Raw genomic sequence first — 19,612 nt, 5'->3', positions numbered from 1 at the left:
GAGAGTCATGAGCCTATATGAGACAGAAGCAGGATCCCTGGTGTGTTGAGTCTCTGGGTCAAAATTATGCAGCCAGGTTCTGTGCATGTGTACCAAGAATTATGCACCTATGATAATTACTCAAAAGTAAGCCCCACTGTATTCAGGGGTAAGTATGCTTAGGACTAGGGACGCGGGTGGCGCTGTGGGTAAAACCTCAGTGCCTAGGACTTGCCGATCGCATGGTCAGCGGTTCGAATCCCCGCGGCGGGGTGAGCTCCCGCCGTTTGGTCCCAGCTCCTGCCCACCTAGCAGTTCAAAAGCACCCTTAAAGTGCAAGTAGATAAATAGGTACTGCTTTATAGCGGGAAGGTAAACGGCGTTTCCGTGTGCTGCGCTGGTGCTGGCTCACCAGAGCAGCTTTGTCATGCTGGCCACATGACCCGGAAGTGTCTTCGGACGGCGCCGGCTCCCTGCCTCTAGAGTGAGATGAGCGCACAACCCTAGAGTCTGTCAAGACTGGCCCGTACGAGCAAGGGTACCTTTACCTTTATCTTTTTTATGCTTAGGACTGCAGCTGTAATTTATGGTTAAAATCATTTCTAGAAGCTTGGTCAATTCTTTTCACATTTGGGCAGGAGGCCTAAGTCATTTCACAACACAATACCATTGAATGAGTTCATCATGTATGTCTCTTGTGGCTTAGCAGTCACTATGTTTATGCACATTTATGTTGATGTCATGCATTTACAACTGGCAAACAGCTCTGGCACGATCACAGGGGTGGCGAACCTTTTTTCAGTAGAGGGCTGCCTTCTCCAGAGCTTTCCAAGCTTTTCATGTTGGTGACACACTTTTTAGACTTGCATCATTTCGCAACACAGTAATTCAGTTTTACTAGCAAACCGAAGGGTGACTAACCGCTTTCCAGCCCTGGGAGCAGCGTGGGGAGCGTTCGTGTGACACACCTACATCAACACACTATCGTGTAGTGTGTAATCAGTCAGGGCCCACTAGTTTCAGCTCCCCCCCTTCCCCCTCTGCCCACCATTTTGGGCTATCCCATACTCCCATGAAATGGACTGAGGGCCATATGCCAACCCCTATTCTATAACTTACTGGCATATTCCAGGCTTGTTCTAAAGGACCTGTTACATCACAGCTATGCCGTGGCCACTAAGGTTTTACCTTATGCTCTTTTATTTCCCTTTCTCTTCTTATAGTCTCGTGAAATTTCCTGCTTGAGTGTACAGGTGAATGGAGGGACAGCAATGAAGAAGAAACAAGGAGGTTAATATGTACCTTTATGTATAGATATAAATAGATTTACAGTTAATGGTTTCAAAGGTTTTATCATTTTACTTTACTTGCTCATTAAAAGTCTCATTGCTGGACCTTTGCAAACAAACACTTTAGTTATTTTGCTGTTTTAATGTTGTCGTTGTTTAGTCATTTAGTCGTGTCCGACTCTTCGTGATCCTATGGACCAGAGCACACCAGGCACTTCTATCTTCCATTGCCTCCCACAGTTTGGTCAAAACTATTTTAATATGATGTGCTAATTTGCTTCCACTATAGTGTCTAATCAAATAATACTTATTTTGAACACAAATGTAAGCGCAAGCCCGAATGGGGGGGTGGGAATCAAAGCTGATTTAAATGATCAAGTGTACCCTAAGACATATTGATGTAGTATATTTTACACAGTAAGTAAATGAATGATTATCATAATCTATAGATCTCAATGCATTTAATGTGGTGTTCCCTTTGAAAACTGCATTTAAACTAAAGCATGGAATACAACTGGGCAATATTGCTCAGTTACAATTAGCACTTCATCTTATTATGCCTGTTCTATACCAGCCACACTATTTCCCAGTCCATTTCCAGGCCCAAGTTTATTGAAGGGTGGGATTAAAAAAATATCAGTAATCTTTATTGGCACCTTAGCAGAACTATTTATCTTATGAAATCATAATTTCATTGCCAACAGCATATGTGTGAAAGATTAATGGTGGAATTGAATGTTCTGATTGATGTTGGCATGCCCATCTTCTCGGCTTGGCTCCTGATCCCCAGAGTTCTGGCGCTTGTCCCACACACACCAGTGTCAAGAACTGAGCTTCAGAAAACTGAGCAAATGTGGCAGCAAACTGTAGAGCTGTGAACCTACCACTAGAGCAGTGGTGGGTGGTGGCCATTAGAAGTGGTAGGGCGGAAGGCAGAGAGGCCAACAGGAGGTGAGCCAGAGCCAAGGACAGGCAAAGCCCATTAATTTTACTTTCGTCCCCATCCTCCTCCCACTTGAGTTCTACAAGAGTAAAACTGAGACTGAGGAAGAAGCTGGCAGGCAGTGTTACCCTCTGAACTAGTTGTAGGTAAGAAGGCAGGCAAGTAGTGGCTGGCTGAGGGCAGACTAAGGTTGTTAGGGCCTAATGCCCCATTTGCCCTAATCCAGTGGCCCATCTAGTTCTCAAAATGGCCAACCCTATGGGAAGCCTCCAAGCAAGACCTTCCTGTGATTCCCAGCAACTGATATTCAGAAGCATACTGCCTCCACCATATAGCCATTATGGTTAGCAGCCCATTCTTTATTCTTTCATGGATTTACCTAAACGTCTTAAAGTTTTAAGTCAGAAGGTAGGCAGGTGATCTTGGAGGAATAAAGACTGCAGTCAGAGGGGCAGTGCCCTAATTTCCACAATGGACCAGACTCCACTGAACCAGAGGCATCACAAAATCTCCTCCAGCTAGAAATGGAGGTGGGCTAGTGGTAGTTGCATGTCGAGGTCCCCAAGCCACCCCCCAATAACTCACACATCACACATCAATTTTGGTTTGGGTTTTTGGCGCGATTTTGGCCACAACTTTATTTAAATACATCCAAGTGAGTGGTTGCTTAGGCATTGGTTCCGACTATCTTTCCTTGCCCAGGGGACAGAACTGGACTTCCGAATTCCAGCGAAAGCCAGTGCGGGAAACAAATTTTGGGGAGAAAATGAAGCTGGGCTTCAGTCCCTCACTTCTCACCCTCATGCTCCTGGTGGCTTGCACGGCCCAAGTCCGATGCCAGGGACAAGGACGAAAAGAATGGCAAGCCCCTGGATTCCTTTAACGGAATTCCCTTTCCGCACCACCATTGGAGGGGTAGGCACTCACCCCTCCACCAACCAATCTGAACCAATGCCTAACTGCCAACCTTACAAGTTGTGACGATTTGCTACGCAGTAGGCAAAACCAAATGGCACCAGCCAATCAGCCAAATGGACAAATTCCTACCAGGCCCCTGCCTCAAAGCAGATGACCCCATGACAGGCATAGCAAGGTCAAGCGAACAACCCCCCCCCCCAATACAGGGAGGGTGGGAGGGTGATCCGGTGCAAGCAGCCAAGAGAACGCTCAAAGTTGGGTGACCAGTATTTAAAACCTCTGACCCCTCCTTCAAAATTGGCAACAAGCAGTTCTCCCCAGCGACCCGATTAACCAATACACAAATGCGCCCAGCAACAATGGGGTGGCTTGTATCCCCCACCACAACACGCGCTCTCTGCTAGGGAGAACACGTTTTACATACCTACACATCTGGAAGTGAGAGTGAGGTCACATGAGAATGGCACTGACACCAGTAAGATTAGTTTGGACCAGGAGTCACCAAAATGGGGATCTCCACATGTTGGATTGAAGCTCACGTCAATACTCATCCAGCATGGCCATCAGTCAGAGGAGATGGGAGTTGTAGTCCAGCAACATTTTGAAGGCAGCACGTTGGCTACCCTTTTGCTAGAATCTTTGTTTGCTTTTTTAAGGGGAATTTATACATGCTCATGAACTGAATAAAGCTATGTTGTGACAATTACATCAGGGTTCTTTATGTCCTTTGTAGAGCAAAACTTCACATTCACTGTGAAAGGATCCTATGAAGAGAGCCAGGACTTTACGTTGAGCTCTGAGCTGTGCCCTGCTGATCCTCTTGTGCTTCACTGCATCAAGAATATGGACTCTGCACTGGAGATTGAACCAGCAAAAAAGTCACACTCTGTATGTTTTTAAACTGTCTCTTCAATTTAAAAAGCAATGTAAAGCTACGTCCACTGTATAAAATGCTTTCATTTTACATCAAAATACTGAGGAGGCTACACTTTCTCGAGACTTATATATGGTCTGGAGAAAGTGTGTGAGCATAATTTTATTTTTCTTCTTTCTCTTTTAGTGTACTCCTGGTGAAAGTAATGACGCAAATAAAAGACTTTGCTTCACTTTGCCTCTTGATTCAGTTAGTATGGAAAAAGAAGTGACCATAGGCAAGGTAAGTATTGTTTCATAGTGGAAGAGGAAAATCGGGGAGAAAATATATTTATTTATTTATTTTAGTATATGTGCTGCCGAATTCATTTATTTATTAACAAAATTCATACACCACTTGATTGTGGGGAAAAAATCCTCCAAGTGGTTGTTCTATTTACAAATAGAAGATGAATAGCAGAAGATTAGTAAGTCAGCAATTACATACTATCCATCAGTGTTTTGTTTTTTTCCAAAAAAAATTTCATTTTATAAAAACAAACAATACAAACAAATTCTTGTCTTATCCTTATTTTTTCTAAACATTCTTAAGTGAGCTTCCCCAAGTCCCCCCTATCTGATTTTCATTTTACCTCATCTTTAGCAGTTTACATATATCATAATTTTAAACCATTTTTTATCACACTTAAAATCTTCACATATTATCCCTTGCAAATCATACTATTTTAAAATACACTATCTTCTACTTCTAACCCTACAGCCTATATCCACTTCCAAAGCTATTCTAAGATTTAAATAGTAACATATTTTTTTCAAATATTCTTTAAACTTCTTCCAATCGTCTTTCCCCGTCTCTTCTCTCTGGTCCCAGAGTCTCCCAGCCAGTTCGGCAAGTTCCATATAGTCCATCGTCTTCATCTGCCATTCTTCAATAGTTGATACATCTTGTTTCTTCCAGTTCTTCACTAATAATCTTCTCGCAGCTGTTGTGGCATACAGAAAAAAGTAACATCCTTTTTGGGGATTTCACCCCCCCCCCTCTATCCATCACAGTGTTAAGGGGCTTCAGTTAATGTAGCAGGACCATAGAATCTATAATTCCATGATACCACAGGAAGCTGCCTCATACCAAGCCAGAGCCATGGCTCTGTCTAGCTCAGCATCGTCTGTGCTAGTATTCCCCATCCAGATGTTGTGGACAACTCCCATCAGCCCCAGCCAGCATAGCCAATAGGCAGGGTGAATGGGAATTGTAGTACAAAACATCTGGAGAGCATCAGGGTGAGGAAAGCTGACTGGCAGCAGCTCTCCAGAATTGGGCTCTTTCCCAGTCTTACCTAGAGAGCCAGGGATTGAACCAGAGACTTTTTCTGTGCAAAGTACCTGCTGTACCTCTGATCTTATGAAGTTGGTAGGGATAATTCTACGCAAAAATGTAGAGAAACTGGAATGGGCAGGACAAATTTGTTGATTGTTCAGTGTCTGGAAGTACAAAATCTGGGGCACAGAAGGTGCAACATTTAGGTATGGGGAAATTGCACCCAACATGGCCCTGCTAGAAATTATGTGGGCAGGATGATGATGATGATGATACAGAAAGGAACTGTGCCACTGCTGCATTTGTATGATTCCTTCACACACATTGCCAGAAAGCCATGGGAATAAATGAAGGGAAGCAGCTCATACACCACCACCAGTAAGTGTGCAAGGGAGAACCTGTGGCACTTCAATTCAATTGGACTCCAATTCACATCTGCCAGGATGAAAAAATAGGAATTGGAGCCCAGCAACTTAAGAGTTTCTCAGCTAATGACACCTGCTTTTTCAAACTTGAAGAAGTGATTCATACATTTTGCCTATCATGCTTGTGATTAGGATGACTGCAGTCAATGGAGAACTTAGCTCCTTTAAGAGTTGTGTAGAACAAAGTGATTCAATGAGGAAAACCTTTTCTCATCTTTGGATGACAGACTGCATGTGTTTATGTAACCTCATTCACACAACTATTAAAGGTCCAGTTGTTGTTGCTACTTGTGGATTAAATTCTGGTGGAGTGCTCTCTCCCCCCTCTCCCCCCCCTCTCTCTCACACACACACACGCCAGTGATTTCTAAAAGTTGCATGGATTGTTCTGCAGCTCCTAATATAGCTTCATGGACTTCACCAATATTTTGTCTAAAAGGGCTAGATCAGGGGTTGGCAACGTGCGGCCCATGAGCCAGAAGCGGCCTGCGGAGGCCATTTAACTGGTCCACGAGTCGCCCCAGAACTAAGTGTTAGGATATTTCCGTTCCACCTTAAAAGGGAGCAGGATGTTTGTGTCACAGCCTGCGTATTTCCTGTCTCACAGGATGTTTCTGTTGTGTCTTTGCTTTCGTTTCTCTTCGTGCCTGAACGCTGAAACAGGCGGTCATGTTTTTTCTTTGTTCTGACCAACGCTGAATAAACTGTAAATATGCTCTCCTGCTGTGCATCTTTCACTGTGTGAATTCTGCTGATAGAGTGTGCACCAGCCTAAGAATGTGGCAATCTATTTCTGAGGCTTCGTGTCGCTAATTGCTGATACTGCGTGTCTACGGGAGGTCGATGGATCGCAGCCGGCTTGGGGGCTATGATGGACTTTGTCTCCCTGGCAGTATCCCAACAACAGGTTTCGGGCCCAGATTCACGGCACTTACAGGAGAGTAAGACTGCGACAGACTGCTGAGAGGTATGTGGAGGAAAAGCGAAAGTGAGGCTTTTCGTTTGCCGTGGCAAAGTCTCTTTGATGTCCGGCAAGACTAATGGCCTGGGAGCTGAGCCAAGCAGGCTTCGTGATTTATGAGCTGCCGAGATAAGACATCTTTGAAGTCATAAAGGCTCACGGCTAAAGCAAAAAGCTGGAATGGAGTTTTTCCAAGCTTCTGAGGTCACTGAGTGCCCAAAGTTAAATAGGCACAATTATCAGACCTGGGCAAAATGGTGTGAGAGTTTGCTGCGTCAGTTTGGAGTGTGGCATACTGTGTCTGAAGCCCCTCCAGTTCCTCTGACAGAGAAATGGAGGGCCCAGAATTCAAGGGCCATTGACGTAATAGTCTTGTCCATCTCTCTGGAGGAAATTGCCACGCTAGCTGGCAACACGACTGCATGTAAGATGTGGAATGCTTTGAAAAAAGCCCATCTGCCAATCATCCCAGCCCAGAGTTTGACTGCATCGGAGGTCCTGGCTGTTTCCCAGAATGCGAATGAATGCAGGGATGCCGAGGGCACCGGTTGCAAGCTGCAGGGGGAGCTGACTGTGAGATCATCCCAGGCAGCATTCCAGCCTCCAGGGGGAGCCAAGGAGTCGGCAGCTGAGAGCTTTGTTTCTTGTGAGAACCAAGGTCATCGCCTTTGCAGAGGCCGGAAGGCCAGAGGTAAACAGAGCAAGATGCCTGCAGATGGCCCGAAGCAGAGGGAGGGTGAAGAGCCCACGCCAGTGGAAAACAAGGTTTTGTTTGCTGGCACAGTTTCACCAAAGGCTAAAGGCAAGTCTGATGGCCAGGAGCAGGGGGGCAAGCTGCAAAAGCCCAAGCTGGTGGAAAACAATGTTTTGCTTGCCAGAAAACCTGCTCCAAAGGCCAAGGCCAGGTTTGTCGTCGACTCTGGTGCGAGCCGCCATTTGTCAAAAGATAAGCACCTGTTTATCTCCTTCACACCTCAAGATGGAGAGATCCACCTGGCTGATGGAAGGACGTTGCAAATTGCAGGAGTAGGAACTGTGAAACTTGCAAGTCTCCACACTACCATCAGAGATGTACTTTTTGTTCCAGGTGCTGCGAACAATTTGCTTAGTGTCCCACAGCTGACTGGGCATGGCTTTGAGATATCCTTCAAGAGGAGCATCTGTGTCATCAGAAAATGCAAAGAGGACATTTTGCATGCAAAGTTTATGGATGGCCTATTCTGTATAACTTATGATGACAATGCTGTTGCTGTCTCAAATGTTGATTCTTATTGTGTTGCACAAACTAACAAGGTTCTTCATGCAGGATGTATTCATGATCAACATCGAAGATTTTGTCACATGTCTTGGCAAGCGCTGGCCAAGATGCCTGGGTTGGTTGAAGGTTTGAACATCAAACCCTGTAAGTTTCACATGAAATGTGTATCTTGTGCAGAGAACAAGGTGAAGGTTGCTCCAAAAGGCAAGGAGTCTAGCAGGCAGGCTTCCAAACCCTACCAGCTAGTGCACGCAGACCTGGTTGGTCCACTTGCGCCCTCTTTGGGAGGAGCAAGGTACTTCATGGTTCGAATTGATTCTTTTTCCAGGTACATTCATGTGTTTATGCTTGAGCAGAAATCGCAAGCGTTTCCTAGGTTCAAGGCATTCTGTGCTTGGTTGGAGAATGTTCACGGTAAACGTATCGGGTGTTTGTTTACTGATCGAGGCAGGGAGTTCACTTCTCAGCAGTTTGAAGCTTTCCTGACTGAGAAGGGAATCCAGCATGACTTGTCAACTCCTAGATCGCCATGGATGAATGGGCTTGCGGAGCGAGCAAATCAAACGTTGCTGCAAGGAATGAAAACCTTGTTGCATGATGCCAATCTGCCTGATAAGTTTTGGGGGGAGGCTCTGTCGAATTTTGTTTATACTTTTAATCGGAGATTGTCATCACCTATTGGTTGTACTCCCTATGAGAAGATGTTTGGTAAGAACCCATGCGTCAAGCACATGAGAATCTTTGGTTCTGACATGTGGGTACACACCCCAAAAGCAACAAGCTTGGGAAGCGTGGGGCACATGGTTTGTTCATGGGGTACAAAAAAGGTGCATACAGAGTATGGATGACTGACTCTAAGTCCATTAAGTTCACAAGGAGTGTTGAGTACAATCCTAAGGGGGGGGGGGAAACGTGGGAATTTTCCAGAGTTACCCAGAGGAGGATGAAAGTGATGTGAAGAAAGCAGATAATGTTGAGGAAGCTGAGGAAGCTGAGGATGATGATGATGATGATGATGATGATCAGAGTTCGGATTCCAGCTCAGTGGGCGGCGCTGCTGCTGATGTCGGTGACAGTGATGACACAGCAGACTACAAGAGCGCAAAGGCCTCAGTCAGACCATCTGATGCGTCTGACAATGAACTGGAAGAACCACTGTTCACCATTGGTCACTTTTCTCCTAAGAAAGAGGAGATGAGTCCAGAAGACTTGCGTCTAGTACGCAGGTCTGAGAGAGCCACGAAGGGCAGACCTCCAAAGAGATTTGCTGATGAGGTTGCTAAGATGGCAACTGCTGTTCTTAGTAGCTCAGAGAAGGTGTGGGAATCTTCAAGCTTCAAATAGGTTCAGGAGTTAACCTCTAAAGATGCTGAGCCTTGGCTTAATGCCATGAAGGCTGAAGTTGATTCCTTGAACAGGAACCAAACTTGGGAACTGGTACCGGTAGTCCCAGGGATGAGACTGGTTGGCAGCAAATGGGTCTTCAAGGCCAAGACAGACCAGAATGGCAAGGTTGTCAGACACAAAGCCAGATTGGTTGCCAGAGGTTTTTCACAGGTACCAGGGCAGGATTACCCCGAGACCTACTCATCCACCGTCAAATATGAGAGCATTCGGCTGATGCTCAAGATCGCTGCGGAGGAGAAACTGCATGTTTCCCATCATGACATTAATACAGCTTTTTTGTACGGGATTTTGGGGGAGGAGCTGTACATGCTTCCACCTGATGGAATGCAGATACAGAAGGGAATGGTCTGTAAGCTGCGGAAATCCTTATATGGTCTCAAGCAGAGTGCCAGGTGTTGGAACACAAAACTCACTGAGACATTGCTTTCTCTAGGTTCTCACCAGGGCAAAGCTGATCCATGTGTGTTTGTCAAGGAGGAGGGGCAAAACAAACTGTATTGTTTATGTTTTGTTGATGATCTTCTGATGTTTTGGAAGAATCAGGCTTTCTACCAAAGCACCCTAGCTCAGCTGAAGGAGCACTTTGACATGAAGGATCTTGGTGAGGTATCCAACTATCTTTCTCTGCAGGTGGAGAGGGACCAAGCAGGTAATTTTCTGGTACACCAAACACAGAAAATTGCTGATGTTAACCAGGTTGAATTTGGTTGATGCAAACCCAGCAGACACACCGATGGTGACAGGTTACCAGGTAGATAGTACTGCTGAAGCGTTTTCTGACACTACGCTGTACAGATGCATTCTAGGCAAGTTGAATTTCATTGCTAGATGTTCAAGACCTGACATAGCTGTAAGCACTAACCTGCTTAGCAGACATGCTAACAATCCTACTGTTCAGGATTGGAAAGCTCTGAAGCGCATAGCCCGCTATTTGAAAGGGACTTTGCACTACAGGCTGAGGTTCACCAGTCAGAAGACTGGAGGTCTTGAGATCTTTGCAGATGCAAGTTTTGGAAGTGACACCACGGATGGTACAAGCACTTCTGGAGTATGCTACATGTACAACCACTGCCTGTTTGACTGGTTATGCAAGAAGCAGACGACAGTGAGCCTAAGTTCCTGTGAAGCAGAACTCAATGCTCTGTCATTTTCACTCATGGATTGTGAATGGTTGATGCAACTGTTTAAGGACATCAGAGTTTCTGTGAAATGTCCTATACAAGTGTATCAAGACAATAGATCTTGTTTGGCTTTGCTGAACTCGGAGAGTTGCAAGCAAAGAACCAAGTACTTGCAGATTAAGCTACATCGTGCAAGAGAGTGTATTCAGAAAGGATTCATTCAGGTGTCCTACATGCCAGGAAATGAAATTCCTGCTGATCTGTTGTCTAAGGTTGTTAACAGAGAACAACTTAAGGTTTATGTACAAAGGTTGCAATTGGGTTGAACCACAGGTACTACAGGTTACACGGAAAGGGGGAGGATGTTAGGATATTTCCGTTCCACCTTAAAAGGGAGCAGGATGTTTGTGTCACAGCCTGCGTATTTCCTGTCTCACAGGATGTTTCTGTTGTGTCTTTGCTTTCGTTTCTCTTCGTGCCTGAACGCTGAAACAGGCGGTCATGTTTTTTCTTTGTTCTGACCAACGCTGAATAAACTGTAAATATGCTCTCCTGCTGTGCATCTTTCGCTGTGTGAATTCTGCTGATAGAGTGTGCACCAGCCTAAGAATGTGGCAATCTATTTCTGAGGCTTCGTGTCGCTAATTGCTGATACTGCGTGTCTACGGGAGGTCGATGGATCGTCCGGCAGCCGGCTTGGGGGCTATGATGGACTTTGTCTCCCTGGCAGTATCCCAACAACTTGTTTTCCACCGGCGGGGGCTTTTGCAGCTTGACCCCCTGCTCCTGGCCATCAGACTTGCCTTTTGTTGCCTGAGCATACCGAAGCAGGCAGTCATTATCTCCTTCACACCTCAAGATGGAGAGATCCACCTGGCTGATGGAAGGACGTTGCAAATTGCAGGAGTAGGGACTGTGAAACTGTTGTGTCTAATGCTCGGCGAGTCCCAGTGTGCTGCGCTAAACTGGTGCAGTGCGTCGCAGGAACTCTCTTCCGCAGCTCCGGAAATCGCTTCTGCATATGCCCAGATGCTGGAAATTGCTCCTGCATAGGCACAATTTCCGGCGCCGCAGACATGCGCAGACGCGATTTCTACTACTACTACTATCCATACTCCACCCATTTGACTGGGTTGCCCCAGCCACTCTGGGTGGCTTCCAACATTTATAAAAACATAATAAAATATTAAACATTAAAAACTTCCCTTTACTGGGCTGTCTCCAGATGCCTTCTAAAGGTTGTGTAGTTGCTTATCTCCTTGGCTTACGGGTTACATAACTCCATACCCTTCAATATTTCTCTGATGAAAATAGGGATGTTCTGAGTAAAAGTGGGACATTCCAGGATCAAATACAAGGCCCCATTTTGCTAGCCCTGAATGGAGGTATGTGTGATGTGTGGCTGCTGCCTGCTTTCCTCTGGGGATACCAGGCAGTATGTCATACTACCAAACAGTATGTCATGTTATGGCAGGTTACTGACAACATTCCATCTTTTCTCTCTCTCTAGGACAAAACAGTTGATCTATGTGTGGACGTGAAAGAATGGTAACACAATAGTGTTAATTTTACCCAACTCTGCCTACTTGACTTCTATATACTATCTGAAATATATATCTAAATAATTAGAGGATTATAGTACATTGAGGGGGGGCTCCTAGGATTTGGCCAGATTTGGTACATGAAGTATTTACATGAAACTAGCAAATACTATAATGATAATAATAATAATAATAATTTATTATTTATACCCCGCCCATCTGGCTGGGCTTCCCCAGCCACTCTGGGCGGCTTCCAAAAGAATATTAAAATACTATAATACATCAAACATTAAAAGCTTCCCGAAACAGGGCTGCCTTCAGATGTCTTCTAAAAGCCTGGTAGTTGTTGTTCTCTTTGACATCTGGTGGGAGGGTGCCACTACCGAGAAGGCCCTCTGCCTCATTCGATGTAACTTGGCTTCTCGCAGTGAGGGAACCGCCAGAAGGCCCTCAGTGCTGGACCTCAGTGTCCGGGTAGAACGATGGGGGTGGAGACGCTCCTTCAGATATACTGGACCAAGGCCGTTTAGGGCTTTAAAGGTCAGCACCAACACTTTGAATTGTGCTCGGAAACGTACTAGTTGTGGGGGATAATATAGGGAATGAAGTTTAACTCTCCCTCTGCCAAGGTCCTGAAGCTGCTATTGGCCTCTAAGAGGGGTCAATGGAAGCTTTCCTTGAAATGGAAACATTTGCTTTGGATACGTGTTTTTTGTTGAGACTGTGGCTCTTCATAAGAAAATGATAACAAATGGAGGGTGGGGAGGATGCAGTGCACTGATGCTTTCTTTGTTCTGCTCTGGCCTACGTGCAAGGCTGAAAAACCTGGATGTGCGTTTGGGGTATGAACTATGTATGGATGAACAAACAGTTATACGGAAACGGAAGAAGTTTGTTGCAGCTGCCCTGGAAAGGGCTCTTGGCTTAAAGAAGGGCTTACAAGATCATGAGGTACGTAGGACAACATTTTGCTTAATAAATATTTGGTATGAAGGATTTAGCTTCTCTCTTTTTTTTACCAAAAGATACTTCGTAGGCACAGTTTGACTGTGGTTTTTTTTATTTTGTGTGACTGTTTTCAGCAACAGATGGGTAGTCGTGTTGGTCTGCCATAGTCAAAACAAAAAAAATTCCTTCCAGTAGCACCTTAAAGACCAACTAAGTTGGTTCTTGGTATGAGCTTTCGTGTGCATGCACCCACCCACCCACTGCTTCTTGCACTCCATTCTAGAGTATCATTGTGGTGCCCCAGCAGTGTGGCACCGTGTGGCTGAACTGGTGTGCTACCCTAAAACCGCCTCTGGTAGACATGCTCCACTGGGGAAACCCTTTGTCTGCCCATAGCTTGGTACTGTCTGCTTTGAGTGACAGTGGTTTTCCCAAGTCCCTGGCATTACGTTGGTCTCAATGAACTCCCACTCCAATGGAGATGCTTGGGACTGAATTGTGGACCTTATGCAAATGTGTGCAGAACACGTACTCAGATCTGCGGGTATAGGGCAGTATACAAATTAAACAAACAACAAACAAACAAAAAATACCACTGATCTATAATGCCTCCCCATGAGAGACAAGCAGAAGATATAGGGGCAGGGTGTGGTTGGTTGTCTGTGGTTGGCTGCAGTGGTGTTTGTTTGCATTTGTGAGGGGAGAGAGCTTGTTGAGTCCGATAAGCCAGATTGATTCATATGCTGCCAGTGGATTGTTGTTCTTGTCTTGTTGGGCTGTGTTTGTGATAAAGGGGAACCATACTGGGGTGAAGGCATCCTCTTCTGTTTGTCCCCGTGTCAGTTTCAGTTGGTTAGCTTTTCTAGTAAGGCTGCTTCCCATACAATTTGATACCATTGGTCCATGTTTACTTTTGACAGGTCTCTCCAATGTCTGGCTGTGAGGTTTCTGGCTGCTGAGAGTAGGTGGGTTATAAGCTCTGTATAATGTGAGTGGTCATTATGATCTTGGAAGATGTTCAGTAGGGCCAGTTCTGGGGTGCATTCTAATACATGTTTAGTTATTTTGCATATTTCCTGTAGAAGTGCTGTCCAGAAGGGTTGGATTTTGGGGCATTCCCACCACATGTGGAGGTATGTGCCTATGGATGTGCAGCCTCTCCAACATCTTGGTGAGTTTCCTGGGCGTATCAGTGTCAGTTTCCATGGTGTTAAGTACCACCCGTAGGTGAGTTTCAGAGTGAGTTTCCTTCTTTTGGCTGATGTGGACTTAAAGGGAGGTTTAGATCACATTCTAGTCCATTGGGTGGGGTTTATTTCATAGCCTATGTCATGCTCCTATTGTTTTTTGATTGCATCAAAGGGGTTTGTGGGATTTTGGAGCAGTATGTTGTATATTGTGGATAGCATCCCTTTGCTGTGTCCCTTTGCTGTCAGGAGAAGGTTTTTGAAGATGGTCAAAGACCTAGTGTAGTTTATTCTGCCACTTATGGAGTTAGGTTGGGGGAATCCAGATTGGGAGGGTTTGGAATAAGTAGGTTAGATTTGGGAGCGTGATCATTTTGATCATGGGTATTTTGTCTATGAGGGTGAATTTGGTGTTCCATTTCCTCAAGCCTCTGTTAATATGTCACCACAGGGACTTGTAATTGTGGAGGTATAGTTTGTTGAGGTTTCTGGTTATTTGAACTGCTAGGTACCTGAATTTGGTGTGGCAGTGTTTTATCTTTGTGGTGTTGGTGAATCGTTTTTGGGTATGCAGCGGTATGTGGGTGTTGAAGCACATAGCCTCAGATTTTATAAAGTTTACTTGCAGGCCTGACACCATTGTGAATGTGTTGAGTTCTTTAGTTAGGGTGGTTGCTGTGTTTATGGGGCCTGGTGTTGTGACCATCAGGTGGTCTGTGAAGAGCCCTAGTTTGTAGGTTTTACCTTTTATTTCCATACCCTTGATATCTGGGGCTGCTCAGAGTCGGATTGCTAGGCGTTCCAGGGCCAAGATGAATAGGAAGGGAGACAGTGGGCATCCTTGTTTTGTGCCTCTTTGGATTGCTGTGCTATTGAAGTCCATATTGTTAATTCTGCATTTTGCTGAGGTTTGGGAATAAATTTGTTTGAGGGTTTGTAGGAAGTTGGGGCCAAATTTCATGTTAGTTAAAACTGCTAATAGATATTGTCATTCTTTTTTTAAAAAATTGGGTTTTATAAACAAGAATGATGTTATACAAGCAAGTATACCAAGTTTTCTCATGTCATTTGTATATCACAAAAATAGCATAATAAATTGGAAAAATATTTACAATGTATGTTTTATTATTAGTGGTCAATTGACAGGTTCTTGGTTCATGAATTGGTTTAAACAATTGGAAGGAAGGAAGGAAGGAAGGAAGGAAGGAAGGAAGGAAGGAAGGAAGATATTTCCATTCTAAGCAATCAAAGGCTTTAAGGATGTGCCATTGGAGCTGCTGGTCCTCAGGAGCTCCACGCGGTTGTGGCGTTTGCCATCTTGCCTTGCCGGAACTCCCCCAAGGTTCCATTTATTAATCTTACTATCCTTATTGTGAAACAGAGAGGAAGTTGGTCTAGCAGGCAGCGACAGAGCATGTCTCCATGCCGCCCTGTGTGTGTGTGTCTGTGCCCTGCATTGGGGGTGGAGTGAGGGGCGGGGGATGAATGGAGCTCATCACACCCACCCAGACCCTTCCACCGCTGGAGTGCCACCAGCCCTAAGTGGCATGATTGTTGCACCCTCCTTGCACTGCCCTCCCCTGATCCGAACCTTGCTTCCTTCAGGGGATGTACAACTGACTTCAATATCAAAATCATTTTAAGAGTGACTTCAGCATTCTGTTTAGAAAGGAAGAACAGGGGCTGTGAGGACCTCATCATATTATCCCCATGTATTACTTTTAATCATTGGTTTCTTAATGCACCCTTACATTTGATTATTAAAAAATGTTTTATGTTGAACAGGTGCCAGTGGTGGCTGTCATGACAACAGGAGGAGGTGCCAGGGCATTCACAGCTTTACATGGCAACCTGTATGGTCTTCAAAAATTGAATCTCTTAGATTGTATTTCATACATCACTGGATCATCTGGCTCCACATGGTAAGGATGGTGCAATGGCAAGTTCCCTTTTGACATTTCTATGGTCCATACTGCAGTGACTAAAGAGTGGTCCATATATGGCTGCCCAGAAACTTTTCTGTGAAGGGGAACATGGAGAATAGCCTGTGTGCTGTTAGAAACTTGCCAGGCTTGAAAGTAAGTAAAGTGGTGGTAAAAGCTCACAACACAGGCTTAGCCTATAAATCCTCTGTTGGGTCCCCCCCATTTCTTTTCTGTAGAATAGCTTCTAAAGCAGGCATAGGCAAACTTGGCCCTCCAGATGTTTTGGGACTACAACTCCCATCATCCCTGACCACTGGTCCTGTTAGCTATTCGGAAACTCAGAGAATAAAGTTCTGGATAGGGTAGGGAATGGAGGGAGGGAGGGAGTGGAGGGGGAAAGCGAGGTAAGCTGATACATTACTAGAGCACCAAATGAATTATTAGTCATGAGAGGCAATGAAATTATTGATATATATTATCTGTTACCATAATAAAGATTACCATAATAAAATTAAGATTAATTAAATTAAGATTACCATAATAAAAGACAAAAGTGGAAAGGACCTAACAGAAGCAGAAGACATCAAGAAGAGGTGGCAAGAATACACAGAGGAACTATACCAGAAAGATATGGATGTCTCGTACACCCCAGGTAGTGTGGTTGCTGACCTTGAGCCAGACATCATGGAGAGTGAAGTCAAATGGGCCTTAGAAAGCACTGCTAATAACAAGGCCAGTGGAAGGGATGATATTCCAGCTGAACTATTTAAAATTTTAAAACATGATGCTGTTAAGGTGCTACACTCAATATGCCAGCAAATTTGGAAAACTCAGCAGTGGCCAGAGGATTGGAGAAGATCAGTCTACATCCCAATCCCCAAGAAGGGCAGTGCCAAAGAATGCTCCAACTACCGCACAATTGCACTCATTTCACACGCTAGCAAGGTTATGCTTAAAATTCTCCAAGGCAGGCTTAAGCAGTATGTGGACCGAGAACTCCCAGAAGTGCAAGCTGGATTTCGAAGAGGCAGAGGAACCAGAGACCAAATTGCAAACATGCGCTGGATTATGGAGAAAGCTAGAGAGTTCCAGAAAGACATCTACTTCTGCTTCATTGACTATGCAAAAGCCTTTGACTGTGTCGACCACAGCAAACTATGGCAAGTTCTTAAAGAAATGGGAGTGCCTGATCACCTCATCTGTCTCCTGAGAAATCTCTATGTGGGACAAGAAGCTACAGTTAGAACTGGATATGTAACAACTAATTGGTTCAAAATCGGGAAAGGAGTACGGCAAGGCTGTATACTGTCTCCCTGGTTATTTAACTTTTATGCAGAATTCATCATGCGAAAGGCTGGGCTGGATGAATCCCAAACTGGAATTAAGATTGCCGGAAGAAATATCAACAATCTCAGATATGCAGATGACGCAACCTTGATGGCAGAAAGTGAGGAGGAATTAAAGAACCTTTTAATGAGGGTGAAAGAGAAGAGCGCAAAATATGGTCTGAAGCTCAACATCAAAAAAACGAAGATCATGGCCACTGGTCCCATCACCTCCTGGCAAATAGAAGGGGAAGAAATGGAGGCAGTGAGAGATTTTACTTTCTTGGGCTCCATGATAACTGCAGATGGTGATAGCAGTCACAAAATTAAAAGACGCCTGCTCCTTGGGAGAAAGGCGATGGCAAACCTAGACAGCATCTTAAAAAGCAGAGACATCGCCTTGCCAACAAAGGTCCGTATAGTTAAAGCCATGGTTTTCCCAGTAGTGATGTATGGAAGTGAGAGCTGGACCATAAAGAAGGCTGATCGCCGAAGAATTGATGCTTTTGAATTATGGTGCTGGAGGAGACTCTTGAGAATCCCATGGACTGCAAGAAGATCAAACCTATCCATTCTTAAGGAAATCAGCCCTGAGTGCTCACTGGAAGGACAGATCGTGAAGTTGAGGCTCCAATACTTTGGCCACCTCATGAGAAGAGAAGACTCCCTGGAAAAGACCCTGATGTTGGGAAAGATTGAGGGCACAAGGAGAAGGGGACGACAGAGGACGAGATGGTTGGACAGTGTTCTTGAAGCCACAAACATGAGTCTGACCAAACTGCGGGAGGCAGTGGAAGACAGGAGTGCCTGGCATGCTCTCGTCCATGGGGTCACGAAGAGTCGGACACGACTAAACAACTAAACAACAAATTATCTGTTTCAGGAATGGGGAACCTGTAACCCTTCAGATGCTGTTGGACTCCATAAGCCCCAGGCAGTCTGGCCAGCTGTCAGGGTTGGAGTCAGTGTCAGTCTAGCAACATCTCTGGGCCGCTGGTTCCCCACTTCTGATCTATTTGCTTCCTGCACACTCACGCATGATGCTAAAACTCTGATTAAGGAGGAGAAAGAACATGCACAATGTATTAGATTAGGAAATGAGCCTGTGTAATGGAGTGCCTTGTTTAGATCAGCAATCAGCAATCAAATCTATACCCAGGCAGCTTACTCAGTCCTACTCAGTCCTTACACTTGGCATGCCTAAGGTGATGGGTTTCCGACATGCCCGGGTGCGAGCGTCAGTACCAGAGCTGCCCTGCTCCCTGTGGCGGTAGACAACAGTATATGCCATCTAATGCCACAGGCTGCATGGCCAACCCAGAAGTCTTTTATTTTCAGTCTCTTATAGTTGCATTTTGTTTATCTTTAGCCTTTATCCAGTTTTGGGAGGGGGGGGTTGTAGTTTTTTTTGGATATATACATATATATATATATATATATATATATATGCTTTCGTAGATTTTCACGGGTATAGGTATGCAGGTTTTGGTGTCCTCGGGTGTCTTCCCGTGTAAAAGTTGGGGTGTCTAGGCGACGTTTCGACGAGGTCTCACTCGTCATCTTCAGGCTGGTGCTTTCGGCTTCTTGTTACTGGAACAGAGCAGGATCTCAGTGTTTGAGTTCCTATAAATACTGTTGAGGGGTGTGGTGTATAGCCTCCAATGTTCTGGGCCGAGAGGAAGTTCCCAGGCTAGTGTGCCTTTTCTTCTTTTGTTCCTTAGTTGCTTGAGGGATATCTTGAGTGATTTCTTGAGTGATATCCTGAGTACCACTTAGGTGGGTCATTAGGTGTGGATTAGTTGCTAAAGCCTTTGTGTCTTGACCTCTTGAACTTTGTGAAGAGTTTTTCTGAGAAGATGGCTGTAGTTGTGCTCTGGCTTGGCTTCGTGTATAGGGGCGAGCTGTGGTTTTGTGGCCTGTGCCAGCCAGATCTGTGTAGGGATTGCAGGGGGTGCAGCATCCGGAGGTGCCATCATGGTTTGGCTACTGGATGGTGTCTGTAATTTATCTGTGGAGAGGGTCTGGGTTTGGGTCTGGTGTGGTTGATTGGTGATGGCGTTCTGTGTGCCTCTGGATCTGGTGTCAGTTTTTGTGGGGAGGGCTAATTTCCAGATGTCTGAAATCACTCAAGATATCCCTCAAGCAACTAAGGAACAAAAGAAGAAAAGGCACACTAGCCTGGGAACTTCCTCTC

At 45.1% G+C, this 19,612-nt stretch overlaps 1 protein-coding gene across 1 annotated transcript in view; it reads left to right on the top strand.

Moving 5' to 3' along the window:
• Positions 1–19,612, top strand: part of LOC114584040 (cytosolic phospholipase A2 epsilon-like) — a 51,157-nt gene that overhangs the window by 18,340 nt on the left and 13,205 nt on the right. Inside the window, exons 6-11 of the mRNA XM_077927199.1 lie at positions 1,203–1,269; positions 3,863–4,017; positions 4,190–4,285; positions 12,003–12,040; positions 12,849–12,984; positions 15,954–16,090. Of these exons, the coding sequence (XP_077783325.1) occupies positions 1,203–1,269; positions 3,863–4,017; positions 4,190–4,285; positions 12,003–12,040; positions 12,849–12,984; positions 15,954–16,090 (629 nt within the window). The remainder of the gene's footprint in view (positions 1–1,202; positions 1,270–3,862; positions 4,018–4,189; positions 4,286–12,002; positions 12,041–12,848; positions 12,985–15,953; positions 16,091–19,612) is intronic.

The sequence above is a fragment of the Podarcis muralis genome, chromosome 1, assembly GCF_964188315.1.
Source record: "Podarcis muralis chromosome 1, rPodMur119.hap1.1, whole genome shotgun sequence".
Lineage (NCBI taxonomy): Eukaryota > Metazoa > Chordata > Lepidosauria > Squamata > Lacertidae > Podarcis > Podarcis muralis.
Note: the sequence above shows the minus strand (reverse complement) of the source record. Positions and strands in the feature narration are given on the sequence as shown.